Genomic DNA, 23,545 nt, shown 5'->3' on the forward strand with positions numbered 1-23,545 from the left:
CTTTAAAAAAAAAAACAAACACTGATTCCAGATTCTGGGCACCCTCTGAAAAAAAAAAGAAGCACCTTGCAAGTGATGAGGTGCTTACCCCAATTAAAAAAAGAACTTCAAAGCTGTCAACATTACATACCCAATTCAGCACTCCTGCAACAGACCTTCAGACAGGTCTGATGGCTTTTTAAATACTAATCAGTTTCTGCACTTCCTCCCCCCTCTGCTGCTCTCCCTAACCACTTAATATCCTTTCAGAGAATGTAACCACAAACTGGATGAGCCCAGCAAGTTTTTCATGCCATCAAATAAAAAAAAAAAAGGAAAAAAAAAGAAAAAAAAGAAAGAAAAAAGAGAGAGGGAGAGAAAGTGAGTTTTGCAGCATAAAACACTGCATCTTAATTATTTCTGTTTCAACCTCACAATGCCCATTTCTCTCTCTCCTATCAAATAGGAATTCTCCTAATGAGTCTTTTAGGAGGCCATATTGATACTCTTAGAGGGTAACCTCCCTTGTAAAAAAAAAGTGTTTGCCTAAACCAAGCCCCTGCTGATTTAAAAACAACAGCTTTAACTGGGCATCGCACATACACCAAACCCACAATTTTGTACTTTTTTTTGTAAAATTGTGCTTTTTTTGTGGGCTTTTGGAGGAGACCAGACTTTGTGGGTGTGAGTCTGTCTTCTTCCTGATTTCCACTTTTAGGGTGAAGCAACTTGTTTGGGTGCTGCCCAAAATGATTCTGAAACCGCCACCTGGCAAAAAACAATAGTTGAGAAATCCAGAGATGTCTCGGCAAAGTTGGTTTCCCTCCGATACTGAATGAGACCCTCATTTCAGTAAGCAGCTGAACGCTTTGCTGCCAGCCTGCCCCCACCCCCCCACCCCAACCGAGGAAGCTCTGCTGTAGGACAAAACTGGAGCACACTAACCAAGGGAAGGAATCTGAAAAATGCTATCACATTTTAAGTACACGGCAGCCACGTTCCCCCGGCCAGCTTACCACCATGCGTGGTCACATTAACAGGCAAGCGAGTGGCATACATCTGTCAAGCCCTACTGAGTTGTTTTATTGTCCTGCCTACCTCTCTGCTGGATGCTGACAGTGACCCTTATTTCTCTCTGTAATAAAGCAGGTAATATTTCAAAGGGTCAGGCAGAGGCAGGCTCAAGACCTTCTCTCTCAAGACATTTATAGGAGGCTCGGGCTTCAGTTCAGGGACAGCTTTTTCCACCTCTTCCAACTTGCTCTCCTCCTCCTCCAACTCCTCGCAATTGTTATCGTCGGAGGGGTTGGAGATCCGGCTGGCAAAGACCTCTTTGTCCAAGAAGACGATGGTTTCCATGCGGCGGCGGCGGATGCGCCTTCGCTTAAACCTCGGCGGGTTCCTGAGGCCGTTGCCGTTTCTGCCCGCCGTTTCCTGGTGAATCAGCTTCTTAATGGTGCTGCGGATAGCAATGCGTGCAAGGTCCTGAAGCGTGCGGACCATCACTGGTGCTGGAAATGTGAGAGAGGGAAGAGTAAGAAGCGTAGGACCTTGGCTGGCATGGACTAAAGAGCAGGCACACTTCCTCAGATCATGGCTCTTTCCATATGAACCTACCTGGACCCTGAGATCACCATTTGAGGCCCTTCTTTGCGTGCCTCCTCCTTGAGAGGTTCAGAGGATGGCAACAGGAGAACGGGCCTTCTCTGCAGTGGCTCCCCGTTTGTGGAATGCTCTTCCCAGGGAAGTTCACCTGGCGCCTTCATTATACACCTTTAGGCACCAGGCAAAAACCAGGCCTTTGGTTGATCCGATTTATATCCTATGCCCTTTTAAAATGTGTTTTTTTGTGGCGAGGGGCTATTGGGGTTGTTGTTTTTATTTTTATTAGGTATTTTGTGGTTTTATATCTTGATTTTATTCTGTGAACCGCCCTGAGACCCCCAGGTATAGGGCGGTATAAAGGCAAAGGGACCCCTGACCATTAGGTCCAGTTCTGACCGACTCTGGGGTTGCGGCGCTCATCTCGCTTTATTGGCCGAGGGAGCCGGCGTACAGCTTCCGGGTCATGTGACCAGCATGACTAAGCCGCTTCTGGCGAACCAGAGCAGTGCATGGAAACACCGTTTACCTTCCCGCCAGAGCGATACCTACTTATCTACTTGCACTATGATGTGTTTTCGAACTGCTAGGTTGGCAGGAGCAGGCAACGGGAGCTCACCCCGTCATGGGGATTCGAACCACCGACCTTCTGATCGGCAAGTCCTAGGCTCTGTGGTTTAACCCACAGCACCACCCGCGTCCCATAGGGCGGTATATAATTCAGTAAATAATAACAATAATAATGGCTGGAAGAAACTGACAGCTAGTCAGGAGAGCACAGCAGCTTTGCCACAGATTTCGCCAGCAAAGCCGAGGTATATGTCGTCATACAAGAGCCGGCAGCTGGCTAACCCATGCCATTCTCAAAGTAGGGCAGGTCACCACACAAGTTGCTGTGTAACTGGTGCCTCCATGCTAGCCAATGCAGTGATGATATCACCAGCATGAGCACACACAGGCAGAACTGAATGCTGGGTGAGTCCTGTTTCCATGGTGAGAAAGTGCACAGCCTAGGGCAAGTCAGACTGCAAGCTATGGCAAAGAGTGCCCACCTCTGAGGAATGTCTCTCTGAGCCTTTCACAGCCCAACCCAACAAATAAACAGACAAATAGAGAAGGTGCATAGATAAGTGGCACACTTACGCAAGTGAACAAGTTTTGACTTCCCCGAATCTGCGTGGTTGGGCTGGATCAGAGGAGCAAAGGAAACAGCTAAGATCTTCTTTGTCTCCCAGGCCAAAGGGCCAGTTCGTGTTATCTTTGTCAGCTGCGTTTGAGAACAAAAACATAAGATGAATCACCTCTTGATAGCAAGAATAGATGGCCTATTTCTCAGCCTTGAAAATGAACCCTCTCCCCTTTCTGCCACACAGCTGGTAATTTGGTGAATTGAGCTCACTGCAAAAAGCAAGGGGTAAACGGTACATAGGAATGAGAGGACCTGTCGTCCCACAAGCAAACCTTTTCTTCCAATGGCATCACGAGGATCCCACCAACTTTCAGTAAGTTCTTCATGTAATCTTCATGCTCCTTCTGGACTCCCGCACCACAGTAGACACGGTCATATTGAGAGCAGTCTGGAGAGATCTCCAAGCAGTTGCCGCTGACAAAGGAAGGCTCGCAGAATTCAAACCTGAGAAGTGAGTGACGCTTGTAGATGGCACAAGTATTTCACAGGCTGGAGCTTCTAAGCCCCCACATATTAAAATATCAATCCAAATAATATCGAGGCAAGCAAAGTATATGGCCAATACATTCCAGAACTGCAAACTTTGCCATTTTGGAATACTGTTATGGAAACTTGGCAAACACAGTTTTCTAAGGTAGCTGGGGCCGAAATGAGCAATTTACCTTCTTATACAGTTGGTCTATCAAAACCAGTATTTAAAAAACCCCCAACACTGCATCGTAAAACAAAAAAGGGCAAGATACCAAGGCTACGAGATAACTTATGGACCTAACCCAAACAAAAACGTCCAACCTTGCCACCCAGAGCCACTGTGCTGCATCCTCTATGTGGGCTACAAGCCAGCCCCCCATGCCTTCCACCACTGTCCCCGGTCCCTTCCCAGCTCCCTTGTTCCCAATCAACTACCTCCAGAACGTCCTGACGATGGACCTCTCTCCACGATGCTCTGAGATGACTGAATGGCCAGTGCAGGCAGTAGCCTCCTTACCTGGTCTTTGCTCCGCCCCCAGGCCACCGTCGATTGGCTGATTTAAACCAAGGCCAGGCAGGAGCACTGCAGCCTCTGCAGCCAGCCCAGGGATGGAGCAATGGCAGGCTTTTATGGCATGGCTCCGGAGGCCAGGGAGCCCGTGCTGGGTTGCAAAAACCACCCACCAACGCGACTGTGAGCCGTCAGTCTACTATTGGCAGCACCTCTCCAGAGTCTCAGGTTGAACTCTTTCCCAGCCATATAAGTTAATTTTAACTGGAGATGCCAGAGACAGAACCTACACCTCTTGTGTACAAAGCAAGTGCTCTGCCACTGGGTTATGGCTCCTTCCTGCCTTCTCCCAGAAGTACACTTTCCTTGGGGATGGGGGTCCAGCAGTAAAAGCATGTTTGGTTTGCAGCGTGGTGTATATTCCTCCTTCTTGCCCAGTGAAACCACAATGTCAATTTCCCGATGGAAAAGCAAGTTTTGGGTTGTATGAAAAACAACTCATTTCTTTAGGCAAGCTTACCCTGACGCGTAATTTTTATTCTGTATATTTGTTTTTTGAAAATGCTTGGTAAACATTGTCATATTACATTACAGAGCTTATTATATTTGTAATGTAATAGAAGAATGTTAATAAATAAATAAAACTGGGGAATAAAAGAAAAAGAAAATGCTGGCTTTATCTATATTTTGATAATTTAATTATGTCTACTGTTTTTAAAGCTATTTTTAATCAATATTTTATACTACGTTATGTAAACCACTTAGAGATTTGATTAAAATCTTAATTTTAATATTGATAAATAAATAAAAACTTCACCCACTGCATTGTTTTATCTCAGAAGCCTTTTCAAAAACTGCATTCCTTTGTAATGTACCATAAAGAAGCTGAATAAAATTTCTAGAGTGAACCCAACTAATTGCTTTTGTTTCTAAGCTCAGGCATGTATCAGGTATGTAAAATCCACAAGAGTGGAAGACAGAACTGTTCTCGATTTCTTTCTGCGTCCTAGCACCTAATATTGCATATGCAAGACACCCATATGCATCTTGAACTCACCGTATGCTGCTAACTAGGAGTTACCACCTAGATTGCTACAATGTTCTGGAAATCAGTTTAAATGCAAATAGGCATGTCCAATCTTACTTGTCAAAGCTGTCACTGGTTCTGATGAAGAAGTCCAGCTTCTGCTTTGCATATTCTATAACGTCAGAGTGAAGCTCTACGCCATGGTTAACGCCGAAAGGGCCTGCATATGTTTAGGGAATGCAAGGGGAAAAAACATTTGAAAAACAACTGGATGGAGAACCAGAATGAACCCAGAAAGCTTTGCTCAGACTCTGAGCTGGTTTTGATCTTCTCTTAAGGCGCAGGTACAAAGCAAATTCCTCAAAACTTGAGAGCTGGTTACTAGCATAAATTACCCAACCTGCAGAACTGAATGGCTACCAAATGAGTCCAACATGTCAGTAAAAGTTCAGTGGTACCTTGGGTTAAGTACTTAATTCGTTCCGGAGGTCCGTTCTTGACCTGAAACTGTTCTTAACCTGAAGCACCACTTTAGCTAATAGGGCCTCCTGCTGCCGCTGTGCCGCCGGAGCACGATTTCTGTTCTCATCCTGAAGCAAAGTTCTTAACCCGAGGTACTATTTCTGGGTTAGCAGAGTCTGTAACCTGAAGCACTGTAACCTCAAGCATCTGTAACCTCAAGCGTATGTAACCCGAGGTACCACTGTAACAGGCAGGGAGGAACAGGAGAGGATGCCAGTGAGAGGAAAACCACGAAGGGAGCATGAGAAAGTACATCTGAAAGATGTGCAAGTTTGGGTTTGGCCAATCCAACACCTGGAGTGCTCTGGTCCATGGGGTCACAAAGAGTTGGACACGACTAAACAACAACAACAATCCAACACCTGGCTTTTACATGGCTTTTTTATTTTGTAAGCTTACTTTATTTTCAAGTTATTAGCAAAGCATATTTAAAAACTTGGAGAAATGCATTCGGAGACTTCTGTTAAGTTGCTTACGGATGGTATATCTAGTGAAAGTTACCTTCCCATATAATTAATGGGCTCAAAGGTAGTTCTCCCAAGAGCTTCTGTTTACCTGCCCTCTGTTTCTCCAGAGGAAACAAATCTTTCCCATTTCTCTAGACCAGAAGGCCATTTACACCAACATATTTTGACCCAACTAAGCAAGAATCTCCTCCAGTTGGTTTTGCATTTACTTCCATTCTTAGAGCTTCATAACACCATTAGAGAAGGCTGTTTCTCGAAGGGTGGGGGGGAGGCAAATGACAAGCTGCCAACCACCCATTCCTGGTTTTATTTACTGCTGTGCTACAATATGAAGTGGAGCATGAAAAATGAGTGAAGCACAGCAACAGTTGATGGGAATTTCAAGGGCAGGGGACCACAGCTGTTTTTCTCTGAGCAAGGGAGTAAAGCATCAAGTTTAGGAGAGTCAGCTCAACAATGCAAAATCCAGATTTTTCTCTGCTCATTGAAATTTCACAATATTTTGCATCTGCAGGATCGCTCTGGAGCAGTTTCCATGGCATATGTGTGTGAAAACGTTTTGCCCAAGTGCACCATCCTAACTGATGACCCTGGAAGCAGAGTACGGGGCCAGCAATGAGGCGCGCTGCATGGATGATCCAGTTAGGCAAACATTTTCACATCTATGCACCCTGGGAACTGCTCCAGGGTCCATCTTCGGAATCTAAAAGAATGGTGCTTAAGCCTTTCTAGATACATCCCTGCCATTCAGCAGTTACACTGAAAGCTCAAAAACAAAAACAAGCACTAATTTTGAACTCCAGAAAATAACTGGCAGAGTTGCAGCTTGCCCCAATTGTTTATTGCTGATAACTCCCTTCTATAAGCTATTATTGCTGCTGAAAAACAAAAGGGTGGGTGGGATGGGATGGAGAGAGCACACACAGTCGTATTTAGGAACAAACTTCAACAGAAAATGCAGTGTAGCAATTAGTGTTGGGCTTAACGAGTGAGACCACCTGGATTCAAATAGCTGCTCAGTCATAAAACTCACAGGATAGTTAAACACTCTCAGCATAATCTACCCCACAGGGTTGTTGTGAAGTTATAGGGGAGGCAGCATGTGTGCAACGCTTGGCTTCTCGGAGGAAGGATGCATTGAAAATGAAAATAAATAAAATGTTGTAATTAAAAAAAGGAACTTGTTGAACGCAGGTTATTTTTATTGGGAAAGGGAGAGGAGAAGGGTGCTCTCAAAGACTCAGCTGCCGGATAAAAGGCTGTTTATTCTTTCATTACTTGTTAACTGTTCCATTTTTAATGATTTCAAAGTGTGTTGTAAGCCACCCTGGCATTTTTTAAAGCTGAAAGGCCGGGTAAAGATGCTCTAAATAAATAATAAATGTGCAGCAAGGTGCTCAGGCTGTTCCTGAACACACGCATACACACATAATTTGGAAAGCCAGGCAACCACCTGTGCTTGTGCTGGATGTGTTTCTTTTTCAAACTTTATGTGTTATTATGTGTAGTAGTGAAGAACAGGTAGCCCTCCTAGGCACATAACCAACTCTGGTCCTAGAGAGATGCACTGTTCCAAACCAGACACCATGGGGCCACTTGGCACATTATTTGATGTGCAAGATGATTTACTCACCATCTTCTGTCTGAAGTGACCCCACAGAAGAGCAGAATATGGAGTCATGAAGATAGGAGAGATCTTAAGAGGTTTGAGCATATTACACTGATCCTGGTCCGACTGCACTGGCCACCCATTAGTTACTGGGCCCAATTCAAAGTGTTGGTTTTGACCTATAAAGCCTTAAATGGCTCAGGACCACCATACCTCAAGGACTGCCTCTTTCCAAATGTACCTACCCGGACCCTGAGATCATCTTCTGAGGCCCTCCTTCGTGTGTCCCTTCCTCGAGAGGTCTGGAGGGTGGCAACACAAGAACAGGGCCTTCTCTGCAGTGGCTCCCTGTCTTTGGAATACTCTCCCTAGGGACTTTCGCCTGGCACCTTCATTATACCCCTTTAGGCGCCAGGCAAAAACATTTCTTTTAAACCAGGTCTTGGGTTGATCTGATTTGCATCCTATGCCCTTTTAAAATGTGTTTTTGTTTTGTGGGGAGGGGCTATTGGGTTGGGGTTTTTTTTTTTTATGTACTTTGTGGTTTTATATCTTGATTTTATTCTGTGAACCGCCCTGAGTATAGGGCAGTACATAAACTAACTAACTAACTAACTAACCAGTTAGTTAGTGTGAGAGCCAGTGTGGTGTAGTGGTTAAGAGCGGTGGGCTCGTAATCTGAATCTGGTGAACCGGGTTCACGTCCCCACTCCTCCACATGCAGCTGCTGGGTGACCTTGGGCCAGTCACACTTCTCTGAAGTCTCTCAGCCCCACTCACCTCACAGAGTGTTTTGTGTGGGGGAGGAAGGGAAAGGAGAATGTTAGCCGCTTTGAGACACCTTCGGGTAGTGATAAAGCGGGATATCAAATCCAAACTCTTCTTCTTCTAACTAACTAACTAACTAACTAACTAACTAACTAAATAAATAAATAAATAAATAAAAACAACAACTATCCAAACCATAGCTGTCAACTTTTGCCTTTTCTTGCGAGGAATCCTATTCGGAATAAGGGAATTTCCCTTTAAAAAAGGGGGAAAGTTGACAGCTATGATCCAAACCCCTTGCTCAATGCTGGAAGCAACTACAGCATCTCAGATAGATGGCTGTCCGGTCTTGGCTAAGAGTCGAGCCTGTCCTGAAGCACCCTGTCCCACTGTCAAATAGCTCTACTGAAACTTGCCACCTTGCAATCTCCACTCCGTAGGTTGTCCTGCCCTCTTAGAGCAACAGAGGACAAGCCTGCTCTACCTTCTGCAAGACAGGACAGCCTTTCAGATATTTGAAGACCACTACAGTAGACCCTCGGGTTAAATTACTCTTGAGTAACGTAAACTTCGGGTTGCGAAAGCGGCAAACCCGAAAGTATTTTTCCAGGTTTCGCCACTCACACAGAAGCGCTCTGCACGTCACGCACATATGCAGAAGCGCATGCGCAGAAGCACTCTATCACGCCGCACACAGAAGCGGCACCTCTGTATACGGATTTTTCGGGGTGTGCACGGACCCCCGGAACGAATTAAATTCGTATCCAGAGGGTCCACTGTATTATGTTTGTTCTTAATCTTCTCCTCAAAACATGCCCACAGGTTAAACGCGCCCACCGTACTGTCAGTGAAAAGAATATGTGTTGACCCCACACAGTAAGAAACTAGAGTTGCAGGGATCATTTAGCTGATCAAAAGAGTCACTTACCCAAGATGAGCCCAACCATGGAGCTCAGATAGCCAGTGCCACTTCCCAGGTTCAAGAAGGAAAGCCCAGGCTGCAGATCCAGGGCTTCCATGACCTCCGAATAAATGCAGGGAGCAGAAAGGTGGATGTTCCCGTGCTTCCATGCCAAGTCTTTGTACGCATTGTCCTTAAACTCCTCCAGGTAGTAGTCTGCCCGGTCGACAGCCCTGAAGGCCTGCTCCACGAGCTCTGTCCGGATGTACTGAGCCTCTTTCAGGTTATCAATTAGCTCGTCATTGTCCTCTCCTGCGCTCACAGCACCTCCCATTGTCCACGCTAACAAATTCAAAAACCAATTCTGGAGAGCAGAGGAGGGAAAAAGGAGAAAGTCACTGTACCAGTCAAAGAAAACTGTTCAAGTACAAAAGTCCAGGTGATGTTAAGTGCACTGTAGAGCATATCCTGCATGTCAAAAGACACAGAACCAAAATCACTTTCACATATACAAACATCACCAGTTACTGCTCTCCTTTTTTGCTCTGGGGGATTTCAAACACATTAGAGCAGAAAAACCCTTTGATATGATATACCAGTGACCCTTCTGGACACTTTTTATTGTGTTGTCAGCTGTTCTGTGAAGTTGCTTCTGGTTATGGAAACATCATGGATTCTGGATAGTTCTATATTGCATTCCCCACACCGAAGCATATTCTGCCTTTTGCCAACATTCGGAGCAGAAAAGCACTAATACTGCATGGAGGAACTTTGAACATTTCTTAGAAGAGGAGGATTGGCGAGACCTCAAGCCTATGTATCACAACAGGTCTGGTCTCACATTTCTTGAGGCTTCTTGAGCCTACTTCTTAACCCCATGCTGCACGGATGGGGAATCTGTGGCCCTCCAGAGGCTGTTGGACTACTGACCATGCTGATGAGTCCAAGAACATCTGGCGGGTCAGATTCCTTATCCCTACCATATTGGTTTTCTAAGTGCCACCACTGGACAATGGATCAAGGAGGGTTCTTGGGATGAACGCAAACAGTGCAAACTTAAAGCATGTCAGGATTGCAGCCTAAATCAGGAATGGCTGGGTGGGCATTACTCCAAAAACATCCCAACTGACCACTCTTGTTGCTGGAGATTACCTGATGAAGCAACTTGCTCCAAACTGGGAGGTGCTTGCTTGCATGTGGAAGAAAACACAGCTCTCCTTTGTGCTAGTTCACTGCAGTTTGCTGGAAGGAGAACTTTGCAAATGAGATGGACTGTCAAGGAGAATCCCTTCAGATCTCCCATGTAAGCTTCACTTGGCTCTTAAAGAGACATTCTTTAATAATTTATACCCCAGCCAGATGGGCGGGGTATAACAACAACAACAACAACAACAACAACAACAACACCCCGAGAAAATCAGACTCCAAACTGAGCCACGTGTGCATGCCTGAACACATGCACAAGGCAGACTGTGTTGGTAAGAAAAATATGCATAAGACTCTATGCATGATGAGGGTGCTCATCAATGGTTCCTCTTCATCCTGGAGAAGAGTGACTAGTGGGGTGCCACAGGGTTCTGTCTTGGGCCCGGTCTTATTCAACATCTTTATCAACGACTTGGATGATGGACTCAAGGGCATCCTGATCAAATTTGCAGATGACACCAAACTGGGAGGGGTGGCTAACACCCCAGAGGACAGGATCACACTTCAAAACGACCTTGACAGATTAGAGAACTGGGCCAAAACAAACAAGATGAATTTTAACAGGGAGAAATGTAAAGTATTGCACTTTGGCAAAAAAAATGAGAGGCACAAATACAAGATGGGTGACACCTGGCTTGAGAGCAGTACATGTGAAAAGGATCTAGGAGTCTTGGTTGACCACAAGCTTGACATGAGCCAACAGTGTGACGCGGCAGCTAAAAAAGCCAATGCAATTCTGGGCTGCATCAATAGGAGCATAGCATCTAGATCAAGGGAAGTAATAGTGCCACTGTATTCTGCTCTGGTCAGACCTCACCTGGAGTACTGTGTCCAGTTCTGGGCACCACAGTTCAAGAAGGACACTGACAAACTGGAACGTGTCCAGAGGAGGGCAACCAAAATGGTCAAAGGCCTGGAAACGATGCCTAATGAGGAACGGCTAAGGGAGCTGGGCATGTTTAGCCTGGAGAAGAGGAGGTTAAGGGGTGATATGATAGCCATGTTCAAATATATAAAAGGATGTCACATAGAGGAGGGAGAAAGGTTGTTTTCTGCTGCTCCAGAGAAGCGGACACGGAGCAATGGATCCAAACTACAAGAAAGAAGTTTCCACCTAAACATTAGGAAGAACTTCCTGACAGTAAGAGCTGTTTGACAGTGGAATTTGCTGCCAAGGAGTGTGGTGGAGTCTCCTCCTTTGGAGGTCTTTAAGCAGAGGCTTGACAACCATATGTCAGGAGTGCTCTGATGGTGTTTCCTGCTTGGCAGGGGGTTGGACTCGATGGCCCTTGTGGTCTCTTCCAACTCTATGATTCTATGTAGACCTACACAAATGCCTGCTTTACAGAGAAAATACAGCCTTTTGTATTAATGTGCATAAGGGAGCAAGTAGAAGATGGAAGGCAAATGTCTGCCTTAGTGTGGCCAGCTGGCCAATTAAAAAATAGCAATTCGACCTAAAAGCTAAAATAGAAATGAATAGTCAAAAATCCTCCTAGGTGAACCTGGCATGCCCTTAAAGTAGTACACCCGGTACCTTGGCTCCCAGCCTTATAATCAACTGAGGCTGTAGCTCTAGTTATAAACAAAATATACCAGAGGGATGGCAAACAGACTCAAACCAAAACCTTACTGTTAAGGCAAATGTACAAACACCACACCAACACCCAGAGGTGAATGGTAGTGGGGTTAGAGAGCAATTTGGAGATCATTGCAGTGATCTGTACCACAATATAATATGCAACAATCTTTGAACAATACCAGCCCTTTTTAAAAGAACCGGTTCTAATGGGAAATTACCTAATTTGCAATGCCAAAGCTGTTTCATTTTTCTCTACAGACAGCTAACATTTCATACTGGAAGAGCACAACATGAATTTTTATTTACAGTGCTTTTTCTGGCAAGAACTGCAGAAGCGGCAAATTCAGTGTTTGTTCCTGCTTTAGAAGGTTCTGCCTCAGCTTCATTGTTGCATGTATTCAGCAGAAACAACGTTTCAACCGTGCACATCAAAAACTTAGGAACAGCACCAGAAGGTACTGCAAAATCTAACCAAGGCACAGGAGATTATGATCATCCTTGCAGAAATCTTGAGCATCTTTGAAACAATTCTCATCAGCAATGCTCAGACTCATTACCACAAAAGTAAACCAGACTTTGCACACATTGAGTTTAAAATTTATGCACAATGCATTCCTCCGTTTGTATATGCCTGCTTATCTGCATGTTTTGACTATAAACTGCATATTTGACTGTGCTCAGAATTAGACACCGAGACAGTGTAATCTCTTTAGCACAGATACTCTTTGGGCAATAGAGGAGTTAAGGCAGCAACAGAATAGAAGTATTCCATGAGACCTATTTGATTCAGGGATGACCATCAAGTGGCCCACCCGCACCTATGCCCCTGTAGTAGCTAAATTTGTAACTTTATGCCCCATACAAGCTCCTCCTGGTTGCCTTTAGAGGTGTAAGTGCCCAGGGCCTGATGTCTTTCTCCTACTTTCTGGAAAGGCTCAGTGCCAGGATGAGATTTCAGCTTCTGCTAACTATGTATATGTTGACAAAGAGGTAAAAGGGATGATAACTTGGCCATTTGCTTCTGCATTCTTCCCCAGACTAGCCTTCTGACCAATCTAGTTGTTGATTAACTGGTCCAGCAGATACCTGAAGAACCCCGAGGGCATCCAGCACAAGAAGCCTCTGCTGCATCTAGTCCAGAGTTGTATTTTCCAATGGCCAGCCAGACTGATGTTGCTGGGAAGCCCAGAAGCATTGCATGAAGATATTAACTCTCTCCTTTACCCCCAATAACTGGTATTCAATGCATATGACATATGAACCCTACAGGCATTAGTCAGCGTATTGGTGGCAGTCAAATCCTTTGAAAAACTTACTTTTTCCTCAAGAGAAACACAGCCCAAAGACTTTGCTTATATTTCCGTAGAGCTCCCCTACCTTCATTTGTCTTCCTGTTGAAATTAATTTGTAAGTTCTTTGGGACAAGGGCCTGTTTTGTTCTTTCTGGCGTTGACCTGTGTTGCTCCGTAAAGCACCAGGCACAATAACTGTGCAGTATAGTGGTACCTCTGGATGCGAACAGGATCCGTTCCAGAGCCCCGTTTGCATCCTGAAGCGAACGTAACACGCAACTGCGCGTCTGTGCGTGTCGCGTTTTGCCACTTCCACACATGATGTCATTTTGAGCACCTGCGCATGTGGCGAAACCCGGAAGCAATGCGTTCCGTTACTTCCGGGTTGCCACGGAGTGCAACCCAAAAATGCTTAACCTGAAGCGTATTCATCCCGAGGTATGACTGTAAAAATTAAGGTGGTAACATACAATCCTCACATTATCGAAATGTGTACCTCCAGCTGTGAAGGGACTAACTGTTGCTTTCTAAAAAAGAGAAACCTAACAGAGTCTAGGAATTCCTATTCAGTGTGAAGTATTTGGCTGCAGAAAATATTCCAGGGATGGAGAGCTAACCTCCCAACAGCATCCAGAGGGTGATTTAAGTTTGAATGCACCTCTTTCCAGCTTTCTCCTTCTGACCTTTAATACAGCTTAGGCCTTATTTACATACACCCACAATAGAAGAGGCTTAACCTCTCCCTCCACCCCATTTGCTTTCCATTCTTCACAAAGCAACATGATCACAAAGTCAAAAAGCACCCCAACACAAGGCAGCTGCCATCTGATCTGGCTGCAGTCCAGTCACAGGGCTATTAGCATGCCTCTGCATGCTCTGTTCTGCCACTACAAGAGAGAATTGGTTTGCGGCCAACCCAGGGCACGCTTGCTGAAAACAGAGTCTCCTGTCCACGTTGCCCTAACACAGAGGAACTGTGTAGCACAGGGAGAGAGGGTGGCGGGTGGTAACGAATAGTCTTCCCACAACACAGAGCAATGCTCCTTTTGCAGCCAAGACCTGCTGCAGACACCCTGGATTCAAAATGCATTAGAGCCACTGAATGATTTGTGTATTCCATTTGTTTTCTGGCACTAGAATTACAGCCGCTGGCAGCTGCCCCGTGCCTCGTGCGTAGATACGGAACCAAAACACTGTTATGTGGACTAAAGGCCAGGATGCTGAATGGTACAAATAATTAGGTGGAGTTACAGAACTTTGCACGTCTGTCTGGATACTCACTGGATGCCACCTGGAAAAATGAAATACTTTTAATGATCAAAGCTCAGATCTCAAAGCCAATAGCAACATTTTCAGTAAACCAGGAAGAACCTCCATGGTTTATTCTAGAAATGGTGAAGGATAAGGCCATATCATAATGGGTGAAAGAGGGAAATTTGCATTTACTGATAAACTTCTACAGCAGCTCTCATTGCAACAGTTAACTAAGAGTCCCTAGGACTAAAGCAGGACACAATGCTTATACCATCAGTGATATTGGAGGTAAACTGCGGGTGAATACTGTTTCACTTCGTAAGTTTATGGCTCTAGCCGAAAGCCATGACAAACTTGTTTTAAGCAATAGTAATAATAAACAGAATACATTCATAATATAAAAATCTGCAAACATTCTGCCAAGTTCCTGATCATTAAAACACATTTTTCCTTGTGTACCTCTGATAACTACAATTCTAGTATTATTTTCCCTTTTTAAAATCCAGTTTGCCAGCATTCATTATGAAAGGGGGAGAAGTTACCAAAGACACCAACAAACTCAAATCCACCTTCAATTTCAGATTAAACCTCCAACTCGTCACATAAATTTATAGTGACCCCTTTTTGCTGAATTATTTTTTTTCTGCAGCCAGAACATAGAGGATCATTATTTGTTATGAAGCTATTAGTGTCACTCAAAAGAAACCAAACCATTTCTGTCAAGGTGTGTGACTGCTTGCTTGTGGGACCAAAGGTTTTAGAAAGAAATCTCTTGGATCACTATATAAGGGATAGGCTAAAAGATAATGAGTGATGTCTTCCACCTGACACTGACTATAAATACAAAGTCTGTCTGCATATGGGACCTTGTTGTAGAGACTATCCGAGACTGCAGAGGGCATCACTTGGAAATGCAGCCCAATATAGGCATTTCTTAAGGAAACTGGTGAAAGTTTGGTTAGATAATTAGCTGAAAATGCTCTGTTCTCAGGAACGGATACCAAGGAGGAAATACGGAGTCTCTAAATAGTTGCAGGTCCCTTCTAGATTCTATCCAGGAGAGCAAATCCCTTAGCTGACACTTACTCAAGGTCAAAGCAGAGCTCAGCTCTGGTAAATAATAACAGTCTAAAACATGTTGACAAGCTGCTTTCCAGGGTTTGTTATCACCCAATTCCCAATTCCATAAAGCACAGTGCAGGGAAAAGCTCAATAGACATAATAGCAATTTTAAAAATATGCTTTAACTGAGTGTAGTCAGCTCTTGCCTTTAATTGTTGACCACCTGGATTCTGAAGGCAGCTCTGTTTAGGGAAGCTTTTAATGTCTGACAGACTACTGTATTTTAATATTTTGTTGGAAGCCGCCCAGAGTGGCTGGGGAAACCCAGCCAGATGGGTGGGGTATAAATAATAAATTATTATTATTATTCTGTACGAGGAAGCACTGCTGAAATTCCCGAGTATAGCTTTTGAAAAACATTATTCTGCAGTTTCCAAAACTTTAATGGAGTTCAAATCAGAGCCCCAGATTTCAATGCCATAGTAAGCATTTCTCTATCAAGTATATTTGGGGCAGGTTCAATCAGCTGCCCTCCTTTATTGTAAAAGATCTTCACCTGCAGTGTCAGAAACAGGTTGTGGGGGAAGGATGAGTGAAATTTTAGAGCAGGGTGGGAAACCTATGGCTTTCAAGATTTGCTGTATTACAACTCCCATTGTCTCTGAACACTGACTATACTGGGTTGTGCTGATGAGAAATGGGAGAGCAATAATAGCTAGAGGGTCATCCCTGTTTTAGACCCGAATGCCCGAGATGGTGTGGTAACATTAGGTGGTCTTATTATCAAAAGGAGTAGGGGGGCTGGCTGCATTATCCCACTGCCATAAGGCTAGGGATAAGTAGTGAAAAAGATTGAGGGACTGCACCCACTGCTCTGGAGGCTGGGGCTGGAAATACAAAGAACTAATATTATGGTAACCCATTCTCACAAGAGAGGGCTTACCAAGGACACATTCAGGAGAGAAACCATTTAAGTGTGCTGTTTGTGGAAAGAGCTGCATAATCAAAGAACCCACATAGGGGGGAAACCATTTAAATGCATAGAGTTTCAGAGGAACTTTTGTGGGAGTGGTAACCTTACTCAGCATTGAAAAACACAGATAGGAGAATTTGCCTGAATGCAAACAGTTGTTGTGGTCCAAGGGGTGACTTTGGGTCACAGTCCCAGGAGAAAACTGCCTCTCAGCAGAACACTCACCCCAATGGGCTCCCCAGAGCAATACATTTTGAACCAGCATAGCTTGTTCTTGGCAGGATGCCCAGAAGGAGTTTGTAGGCACTAGTGAGAGACTTGGGGAAGGTGAATAAGATCCACTGGCTCTCCCACCTCCTACTGGTTGACCTTACCTGGAGGCTTTTCCCCTTCTGCAGCAGAGATCAGAAAAGTGCCAAGAGCCAGGTGGCAGCAGAGTGTATTGAGCTCTAATTTGTGTTATGTAGCAACTCTAAAACTAGGCCTTTGGCTGATTAAGCAATCTATGGTCTTTTAAATATGGTTGTGGGTGGGGGTTATTGGTTGTTGTTATATGTATTTTGTGTTTTCATTTTGTATTTTTATGCTGTATACTGCCTTGTAATCTTCGGATGAAGGGTGGCTTATAAATTTAATTAATATTACCGTATTTTTTGCACCATAACACTCACTTTTTTCCTCCTAGAAAGTAAGGGGAAATGTCTGTGCGTGTTATGGAGTGAATGCCTACGGATGGCGGGGGGATCTGCTGCAGTCGTGAGAGGATCCATGGTTCCCCTTCCTTCCCTCCTCCGTGGCTCGCTTTGAAAAAGCAAAGCAGGAGAAGAGCCACTGAGTGGGGAGGAGAGAGGGACAGAGACCCTGCTTGCTTTAAAGGAGCAAAGCGGGAGAGGAGAGGAGCCTTCTCCTCTTATACCCCTCTTCTGCATTATTAACAGCATCCTTCTCCACCCACCCCACGCATGTTCCTTGTCCCTTGAGTGCTTTTCCTTCCCTCCCCACTTAAAACGTGGTTACAAAGCACGGATCCACATGGATCCTCAGGATTTTTGCACTGGGTCACCCCAAATTCACCATCAGATCACATAGCATGTCCATGGCTACAGCTTGCACCCAAAAATATCATGCACCCACTGTTGCCTGGGGCCGCAGTGGTGCAAAAATGTGGTTACAAAGCATGGATTCACATGGATCCTCAGGATTTTTGCATTGGGCTACCCCAAACTCACTGTCAGATCACATGTCTGTGGCCACAGCATGAACCACAAAAATCATACATCCACTGTTTCGTTTAGAATAATTTTTTTCTTGTTTTCCTCCTCTAAAAACTATGTGCGTGTTATGGTCAGGTGCGTGTTATAGAGCGAAAAATACGGTAATATTAATGCTTAGCTTCCATTGGAGATTGCAGAGGCTTGGGGTTGGGAGGAGAATTATCACAAAGCCATGGATGACAACAGCAAAATTTTTAAAAATGTACCCATTACTCTGGAGAAAGTAATTTGGTTGGCATCCTTCTGTCTTGGGAGACAATAGAGGAATATGCCTTTGAGTGTGAGGTAAGGCTGTTGGAAGGTTGCAGCGCCTGCTGGGGCAGATGAAGGCATCTGGTTGTGCTGCAGCAGCTGCACCATGGTGTTTCTTTTCTCTGTGTTCTTAGCAGTAGTCATTTCTCCTCTGGTCATTGCTATGGATACATGCCTTGACTGCCTGTCTCTAGGGTCTGCAGTGGCAGAGTGAAAACTATGAGAGGGTGACCCACAACTTTGTGTAGACGGTAGTGAAAAAGAACTGCGGTTTTATGCCCATTATCTTGGAAGTTGGGCTAGAAAGATACACATTATGGGGTCTCATTATAAGAGAGATAAAGAGCTGGCTTGTCCCATTACCAAGCTGGGAAGAATCATCTACTTTATTGTGGAGGTGGGGTGAATAAGGGAGGAAAGGAAGTTATGGGGTATTTTTATTACAAGAAAAGTGGGGAAAGAGGGGGAAAGGGCTGCCAGGCCCAGTGCAGGGAGGAAGAGAGATTTTTAAAAGTGTGGTGAGGGAAATAAGTTATGGAGTTCTACCCTCAAGGTGTAGGGGGATGGGGGGAGAGAAGGGGTAGAAAGACCCCAGTCTAAGCAAGATATGTGTGGGGTGGGATTTTATAGCCTTTATTCTAATTACTTGGAGAAGGGATAAAGTGAACCAAAGCAGAGAAATTCTCAAGTGCTGTCATTTTGGCTGCAACACCTCACTTATCAGGGAGTAATGAGTAAGCTCTACTAAATTCAGTAGAACTTACTTCTGAGTAGACATGGTTAGGATTGTGCTGTTGCTATCTTAATAGCGCCCTGTCTTTTACGGCAAATCCTCACAAGGTGTCTTAAAATAAATTTTAAAAAACTGACTACAGCAACAGCAGAAGCATGCTGGACTAAAAGCGGATATGTGAGGAGCTGTAGGCAATGGCAGAATAGGGACCATTCAGAGTAAAGTGGCCAAACCACCTGCTCCGTGGGGCAGGAGAAATACAGAGCAGCAGCCTTACATAAACCCCACTGTGTCCAGTTGTGATTACTCTTAAGGTTAGCAGGCGTAGGGGTTGCAGCCTTGGTTTATACCAGTGGCTTCCCAAACTTTCTTGAGGCTGCCCTCCCTCTTCTCAGTGCCATGAAACCTACCCTATTAAAAAAAAAAAGCATTATGCAGAACAGCACTTTGCAGGACCCGCTAAATCAAGCAAGCGCAACAAAACCGGGGAAAAGAAACAGCAACAGTTAATTGCACGCCGATTCAAACCCCAATTAAAACCACTTAAGTTTAATTCGGGCGAGGCTGCTGTACTTGATCCAGAGGGACCAGCCCTTTCAAAGCCTGGTCTTTTTTTACACTTCCAGGAGACACCCCCACATCACCCCAGCCCACCCCAAAGCCCCCTACCATGACCTTGGAGTCTGGGGTGGGGGGTGTGACTGGGGGGGGAGGGTGAGGAAGCGTGTCACCCCATAACAAAGTGCCTCTCCCCCCCCTAAGAAGGAAGCCCTTTCTGGGCCCTGCACCACCATGGAGGCTGGAGACTGGGGAGGAGGAGACCCCCTAACCCGGGCGGGGTAAGCACCCCATTGGCTGTTGTGGTAAACAATCTGGGGGGGGGAGAGGGGGGAAGAAAGGGCCGGGGCCTTTTCTGCCAGGCGGTGTGAGGCGCCCTTTGTCACGGGATTGGGGGGGGCTATTATGACCTGGAGCCCCCCCCCAAGACTGACAGAAAGGAAAGGGGGAGGGGTCTCCTTGCCCCCTCAAGCTTACCTGTTCCTCCAGCGCCAACTGCCGCCGCCCCTCAAGCCTCCGCTCGCTTCCTCCGCACGCCGAGGCTCTCGCCCCCCCGCAACTGTAAACAGTCGCCCAGCTGGAGAAACAGCCACCCTCAGGGCAGCGGCGCCACTGCGCAGGCGCCAACGGCACGGGGCGGGCAGACGGAGCGACGCGCGACGCGGCGGACGGGGAGGGAAGGAGGGTTGGTGAGAGGGGAATGGTCCATTTGTGGATGGAGGGGACGCCCGCCGCGGCCTTTCGGAAAGGGGAGGGAAGTACCACTGGGTGCGGGGGAGAGGAGCGGCGCGGGCGACGGAAGGCGGCTGGTGATGACGAAGGACGGCGGCCTAGGCTCCCATGGAAGGGTTAATGGGGGCGGGGAGGACTTTGAGGCCACTCGCCTTTCTAAAATGTTATCTGCCGTTATATTACTTACCATGTATTTAATTGGTTTTTGTTCGTTTGTTTATTACGTATTAGTAGGTCTTTAAAATTGTGTCTTATTTATTAGCTATTATTAAGTTGTTGTTTTTAAAATAGTATTTATTTATTATGCATTACTAGGTTTTTTTTAAAAAAATACTTATTTTATTATTAGGTTTTTTTAAAAAATTGTTTTTTTAAGAAAATATAATTTATCATTGGGTTTAAAAAAATATTTATTATTAGGTGTTTATATATATATATATATATATATAAGGTTTTTATTATTTGATTTTCTAAAAAAAGTACCCTTCACTATTAAGGTGCCAGTGTGTGTGTGTGTGTGTGTGTGTGTGTAGTATAGTATAGTATAGTATAGTATAGTACCAGCAGCCTATACAGTGGTCCCTCGGGTTACATACGCTTCCAGTTACAGTCTCTGCTAACCCAGAAATAGTGCTTCAGGTTAAGAACTTTGCTTCAGGATGAGAACAGAAATCGTGCTCTGGCGGCGCAGCAGCAGCAGGAGGCCCCATTAGCTAAAGTGGTGCTTCAGGTTAAGAACAGTTTCAGGTTAAGTACAGATCTCCGGAACGAATTAAGTACTTAACCCGAGTTACCACTGTACAATAAGATGTATGACACCATAAGAACAGTTGATATACGATTAACATGATCAAACCAGACAATCTGAATGAATGTGAACGGTTACATAGATCAGCCTGCATTTTTAAAAAAGTTGTCCAAGGCGCTCCTGCCCGCACCTTCTGTGAAGGAAGCATCCTGGTGCCTTTCTCCAGGCTGGAACTAAGCTGGTCCTAGGAGGCCAGAGCTTGGGGGGAAATGAGACAATTAATATATCTTATTATTTAGTTTAATAACCACATACATATAGATGGTCTGATTCAGCAGGACTCTTCTTGGAGCCAATTTGATTCCCTCCCTCCCTCTCTTTCTTTTTTCTTTTCCTTCTCCTCCTGCAACGAGGCTACATTTTAATATTTTAATGTTTCATTATTTTAATGTATTTTATTTTTGTTTTTAAGTTGTAATCATTCATCTTGTTTTTATTATTGCTTGTAAGCCGCTCTGAGCCCGGCCTTGGCTGGGGAGGGCGGGGTATAAATAAAAAATTATTATTATTATTATTCTTAGGCCTCACTTGTTGAATTTCTACCTGTCAAGTCGTTATTAGCTACAGCAGCTGTTCCCCAAAAAAAGATTTCTAGAATCAATAAATTGTAAAGTTGGAAAGGATCTCCAAGGTCATGTAGTCCAACTGCCTACAATGCAGGAATCTAATCTCCACTCCTAACCTGCACATTTTACTTCTAGAGATCTCATTTGCTTCCCCTAAATTAAACTCTGCTACTTTCCCCTCCTGAAACTCTTATAGAGTAGTGACTAACATAATCTGCACTATCCCAGGATATGGTCTGAAGGCTGAAGCTAAGCTGACCTAGATCAGCTTATGCCTGACCACCTAGCAACCACATACACATTGCCTTGGGTTTCCATGGGGGGGAAGTCGGATATAAATTTAAATAAATATATAAAAATTAAAACCTGTTTTTTGGGAATCCAAGCACTGACCTACCTTGCAGGGCTATTGGAAAGATTCCAAGGTAATGTACGTGAATCTCTTTGAACACTTGAACATAAATGCAAATATTCTCCTGCATGGCTAAGCACCCACACCGTTTGTTGTTTTGGCAGAGACCCTACACTGACTTGGTCACAAGGTGTCAGCATTGCTCTGCACAGAAAAGAATCTGTTCTCCGCTCTTTTTCCTCTCCTCCCCCCCATGGTTTGACACTGAAAACTGCTGTTTTTAAGGGATTGTATTTTTTATGATTTCATTTGCGAACTGCCCAAAGAGGAATGCGGTTGGTCATTCCTATATAAATGTATTAAGTGTCGAAGCCCTGCCTGACTTCCAGAACATCTGAACAGCTCTGGTCATGATTGACATTACCACCCCTGAGTGCCCTCTCTCGCTTCATGGAGCCTGTTTTGCTCCCTGATACACTGCAGAGGTTAGGGAGAGGAAACAAGCTGGGAGATGGCTCTTAACATGAGTGGAGGAAAACTCGGGTTGCATGCAATCAAACACAGGTAAGGGCTAATCATCGAGCCTGCGTGGAGGCAGTCAAGGCAGCAATGAAGGCATACTTTGCAGCCTCTATTGCATCCTTACGCTGTCCAGCAGAGCTTTTCCAGATAGTGAGGGTCCTCTTACCGTCTGGCCTGAAGGAGGTGGCAGAACTGATGAGAGCTTGCTGTGACTTTCTTGCAAAGCATTTTGAGGACAAAATTGTTTGCATCCAGCAGGATCTTGACTTCTGTTACAGCAGCTGAATCTCAAGGGGTATCCAGAGCACCGTCTAGCCCTGTTGTGTTGGATGAGTTTCAGTTAATAAGGCTAAAGGATGTGGACAGGGTGCAACCACTTGTACTCTGGGCCTTGTCCTCTCTTAAAGGTAAAGGGACCCCTGACCATTAGGTCCAGTTGTGGCCGACTCTGGGGTTGCGGCGCTCATCTCGCTTTAATGGCCGAGGAAGCCGGCGTATGGCTTCCGGGTCATGTGGCCAGCATGACTAAGCCGCTTCTGGCAAACCAGAGCAGCACACAGAAACGCTGTTTACCTTCCCGCTGGTGCGGTACCTATTTATCTACTTGCACTTTGACGTGCTTTCAAACTGCTAGGTTGGCAGGAGCAGGGACCGAGCAACAGGAGCTCATCCCACTGTGGGGATTCAAACCGCCAACCTTCTGATCAGCAAGTTCTAGGCTCTGTGGTTTAACCCATAGTGCCACCCGTGTCCCTTTTCCTCTCTTAGCTGATAAAAACTAGCAGGGAAGGGACAGTTGCCTGGGCCAGGAAGACTATTAATGGCTTCCTGTGAGGGCTTGACAAGCGCGTCAGTGTAAGGCCCATGGGTTTCGTGCTGAAGTATTCTTGCAGCCCACTTGGAATGAAAAGTTGGACCGACCTGATCGAGATGAAGGACGTGGCTTTTTTCTCATGGAGATCATCTTTCCAAGCAGAAGTCCAGTTCCTGCTACAGTGGGCCACTTCTGCATCACCTCCCAAAAGAGGGTGCATATTGGCGTAATATTTGTGCATGCTAATTTATATTCACAGATGTAAATTCTTATATAGAGAATACAGTGCATCTCGCTATAGTAGGAAAGGTCTAGGTTCTGACTGTGGATGAGCAGCTTAAAAGCACTCCTTTTCCTACCCCATCCACAGCTGTGTGCTTCCTTAGGATACTTGCATATTTAAATGAAATTAGAGTGGGGGGGGGATGGACCCCAGGACTTGGGCTTGAATGTGGCATCTTGGAAATCTCCTCTGGCCGCACCTTCCACTGGTCTTTGAACTCACAATGTCTCTAGCTT

General features: G+C 45.1%; 1 protein-coding gene across 2 annotated transcripts; it reads right to left on the bottom strand.

The window, feature by feature from the left end:
- Positions 1-7: 7 nt before the first annotated feature.
- PCMTD2 (protein-L-isoaspartate (D-aspartate) O-methyltransferase domain containing 2) lies at positions 8-19,871 on the bottom strand. 2 transcript variants are annotated; one of them, XM_053394510.1, is made up of 6 exons: positions 19,710-19,871; positions 9,074-9,410; positions 4,897-4,999; positions 3,043-3,214; positions 2,725-2,848; positions 8-1,490 (listed from the first exon to the last, which is right to left on the bottom strand). In XM_053394510.1, exons 2-6 carry the CDS (start codon positions 9,378-9,380, stop codon positions 1,105-1,107), a joined length of 1,092 nt encoding a protein of 363 aa, XP_053250485.1. In that variant the 5' UTR covers positions 9,381-9,410; positions 19,710-19,871; the 3' UTR covers positions 8-1,104. The 2 variants fall into 2 exon arrangements, with proteins under 2 accessions (XP_053250485.1, XP_053250486.1); XM_053394511.1 differs by lacking the exon at positions 19,710-19,871 and adding an exon at positions 18,952-19,060.
- Between the last annotated feature and the right edge of the window lie 3,674 nt (positions 19,872-23,545).

The sequence above is a fragment of the Podarcis raffonei genome, chromosome 6, assembly GCF_027172205.1.
Source record: "Podarcis raffonei isolate rPodRaf1 chromosome 6, rPodRaf1.pri, whole genome shotgun sequence".
NCBI lineage: Eukaryota > Metazoa > Chordata > Lepidosauria > Squamata > Lacertidae > Podarcis > Podarcis raffonei.